The sequence below is a fragment of the Salvelinus alpinus genome, chromosome 25 (genome assembly GCF_045679555.1).
Source record: "Salvelinus alpinus chromosome 25, SLU_Salpinus.1, whole genome shotgun sequence".
NCBI lineage: Eukaryota > Metazoa > Chordata > Actinopteri > Salmoniformes > Salmonidae > Salvelinus > Salvelinus alpinus.
This window is the reverse complement of record NC_092110.1, coordinates 16,021,444-16,034,514: the sequence shown is the minus strand read 5'-3', so window position 1 is coordinate 16,034,514 and position 13,071 is coordinate 16,021,444. Positions and strand designations below refer to the sequence as shown.

The 13,071-nt window shown below is 43.0% G+C and overlaps 1 protein-coding gene across 21 annotated transcripts in view; it reads right to left on the bottom strand.

Moving 5' to 3' along the window:
• The window catches only part of LOC139553457 (bridge-like lipid transfer protein family member 1), a 142,884-nt gene that overhangs the window by 44,886 nt on the left and 84,927 nt on the right, over positions 1-13,071 (bottom strand). For 20 of the 21 annotated variants that reach the window (XM_071365779.1, XM_071365782.1, XM_071365785.1 and 17 more), the window contains 10 exons: positions 9,525-9,618; positions 9,034-9,084; positions 8,319-8,525; positions 7,812-8,047; positions 1,860-2,104; positions 1,427-1,532; positions 1,235-1,332; positions 937-1,125; positions 634-802; positions 311-522 (listed from right to left, as the gene is read on the bottom strand). In XM_071365779.1, the coding sequence (XP_071221880.1) occupies positions 311-522; positions 634-802; positions 937-1,125; positions 1,235-1,332; positions 1,427-1,532; positions 1,860-2,104; positions 7,812-8,047; positions 8,319-8,525; positions 9,034-9,084; positions 9,525-9,618 (1,607 nt within the window). The remainder of the gene's footprint in view (positions 1-310; positions 523-633; positions 803-936; positions 1,126-1,234; positions 1,333-1,426; positions 1,533-1,859; positions 2,105-7,811; positions 8,048-8,318; positions 8,526-9,033; positions 9,085-9,524; positions 9,619-13,071) is intronic. The other variant, XM_071365788.1, reaches the window with a different exon arrangement.

Here is a 13,071-nt window from a genome sequence, read left to right as displayed (position 1 = left end):
AGGTCTGAAACAGAAAAACACAAACAAAAAATGGGTCTAAGGGTCAAAGACTAAATTTAGCACCGTCAGGGTTGTTGTAGTAAAATACACAGTAATGTAATAACTATTATTTGTAATATGTAACTATTCTTAGTAACATTGTGTGTCCAAGACGTGTGCCCTCTTTCTCTACAAGCCCCAACTTGCATTAATATACAGTACTTAAAAATTATATACCATTTTAACATGCCACATCGCAAAGGCTTTCTCCCGAAAACATTAGGGTGCAAAATAAAGGACCACATTTTTAAGATCATCCTTCTCCTCCTACCAGTGAGTTGTTAGTGATGGGCAAACATATTCCAAGGTCGTTGACGGTGAGCTGTAGGAACAGGGTGCTGAAGGCCTGGGCTGAGGTCTGCTGGATGCCCGGCAGCTTGTCCACCACCTCCTTGGTGGCCATGTGGATGTCTTTGTTCAATGCCAGACGCTGCTCGTTCCAGTTGTCGTAGGCTGCCTTGTAGTTCAGCCAGAAGAGTACAGCTGCAACGAGAAAGGAAACAGTGATGAAGTTTTCCATAACGATTTTGTTGGGGAGTTTATGCAATTTAGAGAATTAGATTCCGAGAATCTGAAAACTTAATAAGGCCTGACCTCTGTCAAAGGCCACAGGCTGAGCAAAGACGATTGGCCGGTTGAGAGTGATGAGTACTGCCTCTTTGTCTGAGGAGCCACTGATCTCCTCCTGAAGGGCGTTCCGTAAGCCAATACGAGTGCGGAAGTAGGCCACCTGGTGGAAGTCTGAACCCGCCTCCTCGTACACCTGTGGAATAAATAAATAGTTATATCTCACAAAACAGGGGCAGACACAGTACTTTGTTGATCCTCAAAAGGAGGAATCTGATTGCAGCAGCTAATTGAAACAAACACAACCTATATTAATTCGCTGTAGCCTACCTGATGCTTGACTATTTGGCCCAGGGCGAGGTTCAGGTCCACTTGGCACTTCCCAAACAGTTTGAGGTAACTGCTGCTGCCGCCGGGCTGGGCTTTACATTGGATCCTGTTGGAGAGCTCCAGCTCTATCAGCCCTGTCTCGAAGCGCACCGCTCTCATGGATGGAGTGGTGGCTGTCATCTGGATCCCCTGCAAACCACAAGAATTCAGGAAAAAGTAATCAGTTTCTTTCCCGTACTGAAGCAATAAGTAACAAGAATGTAAACTGCAGCACATTTCTTGTTTTAAATACTGGTACCTTAAACATCAGACTGAGTGAGTAGAGCAAAATCTTGGGCTTGTCAGCGTCTGTTGAGATGTCGTGCTCATTCCACAGAGGGATGGGCTGCTCTCCTCCTGCATAGACAAACATTTAACCCAAAGTGTCTAAGCAAAATACTGAAACACAACAACAACTTTCAATGTCCTTGTGTTATACAGCGGGACAGACCTGATACTTTCTGGATGACCTCATTGACTTCCTTCATGAAAACCTTCTGCAGGAACACCAGGTGGTTCAGGAGGTCAGTGGTGAGGTTGTGCTCAAAAGAACCAATCTACGTGAAGGGGGATTGAAATCAATGAAAATAACAGAAAGGCCCACAGACTGAATATGCTGCCAATTACCACTTTATTGACAATGTTTCGATTCACAAGTATCTTCGTCAGGCCCAACGGACTGAGTACTCACATCCACAAATATATACACATTTCACCCCGCATGAGCATTACGCGTGACACCAATTTATATCTAGCTCAAATAATATCCAAACAAATGAACAAACAATCAAAATAGAACAAAACTGTGTTGACATATATTTTATATTAATAAAAGGTATAGTCTGCAATACCGGAGCTACTCTACTTGAATATGGCAGCCTCACCTCAGCCACACAGCGCAGGTAATTCCCCTGGAGGTAGTTGCCCTGCTTCATGGGGATTGGGAAGTCGTCAGTAAAATCCGAGTGGCCCTCGTGGTCCTCCATTATGTATTCTCCAGACATGGTGACTGGCGGGAGGTTGAGGTTGGCCGAGGGTGGCATGGCGGACATGGTGTCCACCGGAGACACCTTGGACTGGAAACACAGCTTGTGGTTGGGCAGCTCGAACGTGAACCTTGTCTGGGCTCCTGCAGAGAACAATGAGTTTATCAATCCACTCAGAATTAAATTAAGATGCATTGTCAGATCACAAATTATAAGATCCTCATAATACAAGTACAATATCCCATTACCCCAGTCGGAGGTTAAAGCTGGGTGCTAACTACTGTGCCTTCAAAAAGTATTCATAGCCCTGGACTTATTCCACATTTTGTTGTGTTACAGCCCAATTTCAAAATGGATTAAATAGATTCTCTCAACCATCTACACACAATACCCCATGTTTTCATACATTTTTACACATTTATTGAAAATGAAATACAGAAATATCCAATTTACATAAGTATTCATACCCCTGAATCAATACTTTGTAGAATAACCTATGGCAGAGTTTATAGCTTTGAGCCGTCTTGGGTATGTCTGTATCAGCTTTGCACATCTGGATTTGGGGATTTTCTCCCATTCTTCCTTTCAGATTTTCTCAAACTCTGTTAAGTTAGATGGGGAGCGGCAGTGAACAGCAATCTTCAAGTCTTTCCACAGATTTTCAATGGGATTCAAGTGCCTTTTTAAAAACTCAAGGCATGCTGCTGTCATGTTCCTTTTTCTAAAGGAGGCTTCCGTCTGGAAACTCTTCTATAAAGCCCAGGTTGGTGAAGTGCTGTAGAGACTGTTGCCCTTCTGGCATGTTCTCCTATCTCAGCCAAGGAACTCTGTAGTTCTGTCAGAGTGGTCATTAGGTTCTCGGTCACCACCCTGACCAAGGTCCTTCTTGCCCGGTTGCTCAGTTTGGTCGGATGGCCAGCCTTTGGCAGAGTCTTTTTCCATTTCCAATGATAGAGACCACTGTGCTCTTGGAAACTTTCAACACTCTAGAAATTGTTTTATACCATTCCCCAGATACACTACATGGCCAAAAGTATGTGGATTTGGCTATTTCAGTCACACTCGTGGCTGACAGGTGTATAAAATTGAGCACACAGCCATGGGATCTCCAAAGACAAACATTGGTAGTAGAATGGCCCGTACTGAAGAGCTCAGTGACTGACTTTCAACGTGGCACCGTCATAGGATGCCACCTTTCCAACAAGTCAGTTCGTCAAATTTCTGCCTTCCTAGAGCTGCCCCGGTCAACTGTAAGTGCTGTTATTGTGTGGAAGTGGAAACGTTTTGGAGCAACAACACCTCAGCCGCGAAGTGGTAGGCGACACAAGCTCACAGAACAGGACCGTCGAGTGCTGAAGCGTGTAGCGCGTAAAAATAGTCTGTCCTCATTTGCAACACTCACTACCAAGTTCCAAACTGCCTCTGGAAGCAACGTCAGCACAAGAACTGTTCGTTTGGAGCTTCATGACATGGGTTTTCATGGCCGAGCAGCCGCATACAAGCCTAAGATCACCATGCGTAACGGTGTAAAGCTCGCCGCTATTGGACTCTGGAGAAGTGAAAACTCGTTCTCTGGAGTGATGAATCATGCTTCACCATCTGGCAGTCCGACGGACGAATCTGGGTTTGGCGGATGCCAGGAGAACACTACCTTCCCCAATGCATAGTGCCAACTGTAAAGTTGGGTGGAGGAGGAATAATGGGGCTATTTTTCATGATTTGGGCTCGGTCCCTTAGTTCCAGTGAAGGGAAATCTTAAAGTTACAGCATACAAAGACATTCTAGACGATTTTGGGGAAGACCCATTCCTGTTTCAGCCTGACAATGGCCCTGTGCACAAAGCGAGGTCCATACAGAAATGGTTTGTCAAGATCGGTGTAGAAGATCTTGACTAGCCTGCACAGAGCCCTGATCTCAACCCCATCAAACACATTTGGGATGAATTGGAACACCGACTGCGAGCCAGGCCTAATCGCCCAACATCAGTACACAATGTCACTGATGCTTGTGGCTGAATGGAAACAAGTCCCCGCAGCAATGTTCCAACATCTAGTAGAAAGCCTTCCCAGAAGAGAGGAGGCTGTTATAGCAGCAAAGGAGGGACCACCTCCATATTAATGCCCATGATGTTGGAATGAGATGTTCGACGAGGCATGTACATGTAGTGTACATGCCTCATAACAATTATATCTTGGAGATCCAAGGACAGTTCCTTGGACTTCAGTGTATAGTTTCTGCTCTGACACGCACTGGCAACTGTGGGCCCTTATACAGACAGGTGTGCTTCTTTCTAAATGTCAAAACAATTGAATTAGCCACAGGTGGACTCCAATCAAATTGTAGTGACATCTCAAGGATGATCAACGGAAATTGGATGCACATGAGCTACATTTGGAGTGTCATAGCAAAGGGGTGTGAATACTTACAGTACCAGTCAAAAGTTTGGACGCACCTACTCATTCCAGGGTTTTACTTTATTTTTTACTATTTTCTACATTGTAGAATAATAGTGAAGATCAAAACTATGAAATAACACATATGAAATCATGTAGTAACCAATGTTTTTTTTTTTTTTTTTTTTTACTTCTTATGGCTGCAGGGGCAGTATTGAGTAGCTTGGATGAAAAGGTGCCCAGAGGTGCCCAGAGTAAACTGCCTGCTCCTCAGTCCCAGTTGCTAATATATGCATATTATTATTAGTATTGGATAGAAAACACTCTGAAGTTTCTAAAACTGTTTGAATGATGTCTGTGAGTATAACAGAACTCATATGGCAGGCAAAAACCTGAGAAAAAAATCTATCCAGGATGTGGGAAATCTGAGGTTTGTAGGTTTTCAACTCATCGCCTATCGAATACACAGTGGGATATGGGTCATTTTGCACTTCCTACGGCTTCCACTAGATGTCAACAGTCTTTAGAACCTTGTCTGATGCTTCTACTGTGAAGGGGGGCCGAATGAGAGGGGATTGAGTAAGGTCTATCATGACCTGAACATGCGCTGACCAGGCACGTTCATGTGAGAGCGAGCTCTGTTCCATCGCACTTCTGAAGACAAAGGAATTCTCCGGTTGGAACATTATTGAAGATTTATGTTAAAAACATCCTAAAGATTGATTCAATACATCGTTTGACATGTTTCTACTGACTGTTACGGAACTTTTCGACATTTCATCTGCTTTTAGTGAACGTGCTTCGTGACTTTGGATTTGTTTACCAAACGCGCTAACAAAAGTAGCTATTTGGACATAAATGATGGACATTACCGAACAAATCAAACATTTATTGTGGAACTGGGATTCCTGGGAGTGCATTCTGATGAAGATCATCAAAGGTAAGTGAATATTTATAATGTTATTTCTGACTTCTGTTGACTGCACAATATGGCGGATATATTTTTGTCTTGATTGAGCTCTGAGTGCCGACCTCAGATTATTGCATTATTGCAGTTTGCTTTTTCCGTAAAGCTTTTTTGAAATCTGACACAGCGGTTGCATTAAGAACAAGTTTATCTTTAATTCTATGTAAAACATGTATCTTTCATCAAAGTTTATGATGAGTATTTCTGTTATTTGATGTGGCTCTCTGCAATTTCTCCGGATATTTTGGAGGCATTTCTGAACATGGCGCCAATGTAAACTGAGGTTTTTGGATATAAATATGAACTTTATCGAACAAAACATATATGTATTGTGTAACATGAAGTCCTATGAGTGTCTTCTGATGAAGATCATCAAAGGTTAGTGATTCATTTTATCTCTATTTCTGCTTTTTGTGACTCCTGTCTTTGACTGGAAAAATGGCTGTGTTTTTCTGTGATTTGGCAGTGACCTAACATAATAATTTGTGGTGCTTTCGCTGTAAAGCCATTTTGAAATCGGACACTGTTGTGGGATTAACAAGAAGTGTATCTTTAAAATGGTGTGAAATACTTGTATGCTTGAGGAATTTTAATTATGAGATTTCTGTTGTTTGAATTTGGCGCCCTGCACTTTCACTGGCTGTTGTCATATCGATCCCGTTAACGGGATTGCAGCCCTAAGAAGTTTTAAACAAATCCAAATATATTTTATATTTGAAATTCTTCAAATTAGCCACCCTTTTCCTTGATGATAGCTTTGCACACTCTTGGCATTCTCTCAACCAGCTTCACCTGGAATGCATTTCAATTAACAGGTGTGCCTTGTTAAAAGTTAATATTTGGAATTTCTTTCCTTCCTAATGCGTTTGAGCAAATCAGTTGTGTTGTGACATGGTAGGTGTGGTATACAGAAGATAGCCCTATTTGGTAAAAGACCAAGTCCATATTATGGCAAGAACAGCTCAAATAAGCAAAGAGAAATGACAGTCCATCATTACATTAAGCCATGAAGCTATATGATTAAACTGTCTCTCATGAGGACCGCCACAGGAAAGGAAGACCCAGAGTTACCCCTGCAGCAGAGGATAAGTTCAATAGAGTTACCAGCCTCAGAAATCAGCAATTAACTGCACCTCAGATTGCAGCCCAAATAAATTCTTCACAGAGTTCAAGTAACAGTGGGCTCCCGAGTGACACAGTGATCTAAGGCACTGCATCTCAGTGCTAGAGGCGTCACTACAGACACCCTGGTTCGAATCCAGGCTGTATCACAACCGGCTGTGATTGGGAGTCCCATAGGGCGGCGCACAATTGGCCCAGCATCGTCTGGGTTTGGCAGGTGTAGGCCGTCATTGTAAATAATAATTTGTTTTTAACTGACTTGCCTAGTTAAAGAAAGATAAAAAATAAAAAATAAAGTTTTTTAAATATTTTTTTATCATATTAAAATAACTAAAAAGACAGACATCTCAACATCAACTGTTCAGAGGAGACTGCGTGAATCAGGCCTTCATGGCCGAATTGCTGAAAATAAACCACTACAAAAGTACACCAATAAGAAGAAGAGACTTGCTTGGGCCAAGAAACACGAGCAATGGACATTAGACCAATGTAAATCTGTAATTTGAGTCCAAATTCTTAGATTTTTGGTTCTAACCGCCATGCCTTTGTGAGACACAGTTTTAGGTGAACGGATGATCTCCGCATGTGTGGTTCCCACCGTGAAGCATAGAGGTGTGATGGTGTGGGGGTTATTTGCTGGTGACACGGTCTGTGATTTATTTAGAATACAAATAACACTTAACCAGCATGGCTACCACAGCATTCTGCAGCGATACGCCATCCCATCTGGTTTGCGCTTAGTGGGACTATACTTTATTTTTCAACAGGAGAATGACCCAAAACACACCTCCAGGCTGTGTAAGGGCTATTTGATCAAGAAGGAGAGTTTATGGAGTGCTGCATCAGATGACCTGGCCTCCACAATCACCCGACCTCAAACCAATTGAGATGGTTTGGGATGAGTTGGACCGCAGAGTGAAGGAAAAGCAGCCAACAAGTGCTCAGCATATGTAGGAACTCCTTCAAGACTGTTGGAACAGCATTCCAGGTGAAGCTAGTTGAGAGAATGCCAAGAGCGTACAAAGCTGTCATCAAGGCAAAGGGGGGCTACTTTGAAGAATCCAAAATATATTTTTGTATACATATACTTTTTTGGTTACTACATGATTCCATATGTGTTATTTCATAGTTTTGATGTCTTCACTATTATTCTACAATGTAGAAAATAGTAAAAATAAAGAAAAACCCCTGAGGTGGCGTGTCCAAACTTTTGACTGGTACTGTAAATTAGATATTTCTTAATTTAATTTTCAATAATATTGCAAACAACAACTTTTTCAAATCTATTTAATACATTTTTAATTCAGGCTGTAACAACACAATCTGGAATAAATCAAGGGGTATGAATACTTTCTGAAGGCACTGTACCTGTCATGCCGTGACTCTTCATGCGGCCCATCTTGTACTCAGCCTTGAGGGAGGGCAAAAGGGCTGCTCCTATGGTGATGCCGTCCATCATAGCGCTGAACTTGAGGACGATGGGCTTCTTCTCCAGACCCTCTGGCAGCTGGGGGAACTCATTGGCCTCCACGGGGGTCTGGTTGATGCTGGACGCCTTGTCAGAGGGCTGAGGGGTGGGGGTGTCTTCCCTGTTGGGGGGTGACCTAAAAGAAAAAAATAACATAGTTCAAGATGAAGAAGTTTTGCTTAGTCCATGATGGAAATTCAGAGGAAAGAAAATGGTTCTCTCACTGAAATGCTTTCCTGTCATACTAGACACATAGGTGAGGACCACACTGAGCAAGCAGTTCTGCCTACCCAGCCCCAGTTCTTGGGAGGGGCTCACCTAGGAGATACCTATAGATTTCAATGGGACTCAAAGTTTAAATAATACAATATCTTATGAATAATACAACAATTTCCTCCTAGACTCACACGTTGGACGGCTGGCGGATGAGGTCGGAGATCTGCTTTGAGAGCTGATGGGAGCTACGGACCATCATGCTGTGCAGCGTGGCTGGGTGCTGTGGGATGTTGATCATGATGGCGCCCACCTTGAACACAGCTGCGTTGTTGGTCTTCAGGCCCCGCTGAGCGCTGTACAGGGCCTGGGACTTAGCTACGTTGCATTTCACAACCGTTCTGGAATGGGCGGAGTAGAGTGTCAGGGATTCTAATATGACTGTTTGACAACAGGTTAAGACAGGACAACATCTATAGAACAACAATGTACAAACAGTGTTTGGGTCATTTTTGTTAGACAGCAGGCATACTACACACGAAGAAGCACATAACGACATCCATGTTATGGGGGCATAAGAATTAGAGGGTTTTATAGGCTCATCCATTACGTTGCCAAAAAATCAACAATAAATTAGATCCCGATTACAGGATGAATCGCTGCGATATAGCTGATCTATAAAGATACTCTACCCGCCATACACATGAAGGAAGGAACACAGAAACAGGAGAAAAGGACAGTGGGGGATTACCAATCTAACACGATGAAGGACAATAACAAAGCTAGAGCTGTACACTGAAGAAACACTGCGTTACCACAGACTCCAGACAAAATGATAGTTGTGTTTTAACTAGGTACTACTGTGGCATTGCAATGATGTGCCAAGGTGCAGTAGTTATAAACACATACAGAAACTCTTGTTTGGCTGTGCTGGTAGGAGATGTAGGGAAATCCTCCAGTCTATGTAAAACAATGGAAGAGAAAGCAGGGAAAGTAAAAAAAAAGAGAGCAAATGAGAAATTGAGTATTCACGCAGAGATACTGACAACAGACTAGATTAGAATATCTATCCACCTTCCTTCGCCTGCCAAAAGTATTTCCAGTGATGCCAGCAGAATATTTGCAGTAATTTGAATATTTCTAGGATTTGATTACTGTGAAGTAACTGTAGGAATAACTCACACAGTATGTTGACATGCAATCAATGGGACAGTGGGGTAGGAAATTAAAACGTTCCATATAATTAATTTGACAAGTTATCAAAATGACAGGCAAATGAACTAGAAAGGTTATTTTAGGTCTTACAATTCACAGAGACCAAATGCACACTATCAAACTTCAAACCTCAATACAAAAATGCAAATGAAGCAGCTATGTGCCTAAATTTGAGCAGTACTTACTGAATGTCTGGCGTGATACCCTCCAGGAGCACAATGTTTACTCCTCCTATGTGGGCTGATGCACACGTTTCTGTCATCTTCTGGTGCAGTATGTCTGAAAACAGATTTTGGAGTTATCATCCAGATAAGGTACTGCAAAATGTAATACAAAGAGGCAGTGTATTGAACTAGTGACGTAAACCAAGAGCTAATGGTGCGCGGCTCACCGGTTTGTTCACCCGCACCGGCCCGCAATTGTTAATAACCGATCCGCAACCGCCCGACTATATGTGATAAAGTGAAAATCTGAGGCTCGCACCCGACCATAACTTGCTAATATAGAAAATGCGCTGTAGTCTACAGTCAGAGACAACGTAACCATTTTTGACAGGGGGTGCATGATTTCATTTGCCTGATTTAGATATGTTTCTGTTTATCATTTCTGACATTTTGGAAGGCTATTTGTTTGTCAACATGTCTACAATTAGATACAAGCAGCTTATCTTCTGTCATTATATGTTGACCTAGAAGACTATATAAACCCTTGCTCACCAGAACAATACCATAAATCGGTAGAATGAATGCTTCAATTCAGTTGACATCGGTCAAGTTCTCTGGCATCCCTGCTTCTTCCGCGGCGCAAAGACGTTCAGGGACCGGGGAGAAAATGCAATAACAAAAAAAATAACTATCTAACTTCGCATTCCCTCACGATGCTGAAAAGAAAGACAACAGATTTCTCTAGTCCTGTTCCCGAGTCCAAATTTAGCATACCTTTGGTATATAACTGCAAGAAATGCTTAATTCTGCAGGAGTTAACATTAAGGCTATGTCAGAGGTTATAGCCCTACAGTTACAGTCCAGATTTCAGTTTCAATTTAACCGATCTGAACAGCAGGCTACAGTTCCCTTGACGTGCCATAGCCCTATTTGAAGTCCCCATCGTGTGACTGTTGAATTTGTATAGCTTCTCACAATCACACATAACATAGCCGGCAATACAATCATCCTTTATTACAACTTCATAAAATCGTTCCTAAACATGACTTTTCTTGCCCTCCCTTCTCTTTATTTCGCAGCTCTTATTGAATTCAACTCTGACATTGTCCTTTTTTTCCCCCTCTGTGGATCTACATAAACTTATTATGCCCGTACCCAAAAGCATTTGGCAATTGGAGTGTAGGCTATTTGGCACATGTACAGTTAGGCCCTGAAGCTTAGACTTACGCTCTAATGTCAGATAGCCTAAAATAATGAAAGAAAAACCTCAATGTATCAAATCAAATCAAATTTTATTGGTCACATACATATGGTTAGCAGATGTTAATGCGAGCGCAGTGAAATGCTTGTGCTTCTAGTTCTGACCATGCAGTAATATCTAACAAGTAATGTAACAATTTCACAACAACTACCTTATACACACAAGTGTAAAGGAATGATTAAGAATATGTACATATAAATATATGGATGAGCGATGGCCGAACGGGTATGAGTAATGTAGGGTATGTAAACATTATATAAAGTGGCATTGTTTAAGTGACTAGTGATACATTTATTACATCAAAATGGTAATTATAAAAATGGCTAGAGATTTGAGTCTGTATGTTGGCAGCAGCCACATAATGTTAGTGGTGGCTGTTTAACAGTCTGATGGACTTGAGATAGAAGCTGTTTTTCAGTCTCTCGGTCCCAGCTTTGATGCACCTCTACTGACCTCGCCTTCTGGATGATAGCGGGGTGAACAGGCAGTGGCTCGGGTGGCTGTTGTCCTTGATGATCTTTTTGGCCTTCCTGTGACATTGGGTGGTGTAGGTGTCCTGGAGAGCAGGTAGTTTGCCCCCGGTGATGCGTTGTGTAGACCTCACTACACTCTGGAAAGCCTTACGGTTGTTGCCGTACCAGGCGGTGATACAGCCCGACAGGATGCTCTCGATTGTGCATCTGTAAAAGTTTGTGAGTGTTTTTCTTGACAAGCCAAATTTCTTCAGCCTCCTGAGGTTGAAGAGGCGCTGTTGCGCCTTATTCACGACGCTGTCTGTGTGGTTGCGATTGCGTTGTCTGTGGACCTATTGGGGCGGTAAGCAAATTGGAGTGGGTCTAGGGTGTCAAGTAGGGTGGAGGTGATATCCTTGACTAGTCTCTCAAAGCACTTCATGATGACGTAAGTGAGTGTTATGGGGCGATAGTCGTTTAGCTCAGTTACCTTAGCTTTCTTGGGAACAGGAACAACGGTGGCCCTCTTGAAGCATGTGGGAACAGCAGACTGGGATAGCGATTGATTGAATATGTCCGTAAACACACCTGCCAGCTGGTCTGCGCATGCTCTGAGGACGCGGCTAGGGATGCCGTCTGGGCCGGCAGCCTTGCGAGGGTTAACATGTTTAAATGTTTTACTCACGTTGGCTGTGGTGAAGGAGAGCCCGCAGGTTTTGGTAGCGGGCCGTGTCAGTGGCACTGTCTTGTCCTCAAAGCGAGCAAAGAAGTTGTATATTTTGTCTGGGAGCAAGACATCGGTGTCCGTGACGGGGCTGGTTTCCTTTTTGTAGTCCGTGATTGACTGTAGACTCTGCCACATATGTCTTGTGTCTGAGCCGTTGAATTGTGACTCTACTTTGTCTCTATACTGACACTCAGCTTGTTTGATTGCCTTGCAGCGGGACTAGCTACACTGTTTGTATTCGGTCATGTTTCCGGTCGCCTTACCATGATTAAAAGCAGTGGTTCACGCTTTCAGTTTTGCACAAATGCTGCCATCAATCCACAGTTTCTGGTTGGGGAAGGATTTAATAGTCACCGTGGGTACCACATCACCGATGCACTTGCTAATAAACTCGCTCACCAAATCAGCGTATACATCAATGTTATTATCTGATGCTATCCGTAACATATCCCAGTCCACGTGATCGAAGCAATCTTGAAGCGTGGAATCAGACTGGTCGGACCAGCGTTGGACAGACCTGAGCACGGGCGTTTCCTGTTTTAGTTTCTGTCTATAGGCTGGGAGCAACAAAATGGAGTCGTGGTCAGATTTGCCGAAAGGAGGGCGAGGGAGGACTTTGTATGCGTCGCGGAAATTAGAGTAGCAATGATCCAGAGTGTTGCCAGCCCGGGTCGCGCATTCAATATGCTGATAAAATTTAGGGAGCCTTGTTTTCAGATTAGCCTTGTTAAAATCCCCAGCTACAATAAATGCAGCCTCAGGATATATGGTTTCCAGTTTACATAGAGTCCAATGAAGTTCTTTCAGGGCCGTCGAGGTGTCTGCTTGGGGGGGATATACACGGCTGTGATTATAATCGAATTCTCTTGGTAGATAATGCGGTCGGCATTTGATCGTAAGGAATTATAGGTCAGGTGAACAAAAGTACTTGAGTTCCTGTATGTTGTTATGATCACACCACGACTCGTTAATCATAAGGCATACACCCCCGCCCTTCTTCTTACCAGATAGATGTTTGTTTCTGTTGGCGTGATGTGTGAAGAAACCGGGTGGCTGTACCGACACTGATAACGCATCCCGAGTGAGCCATGTTTCCGTGAAACAAAGAATGTTACAATCTCTGATGTC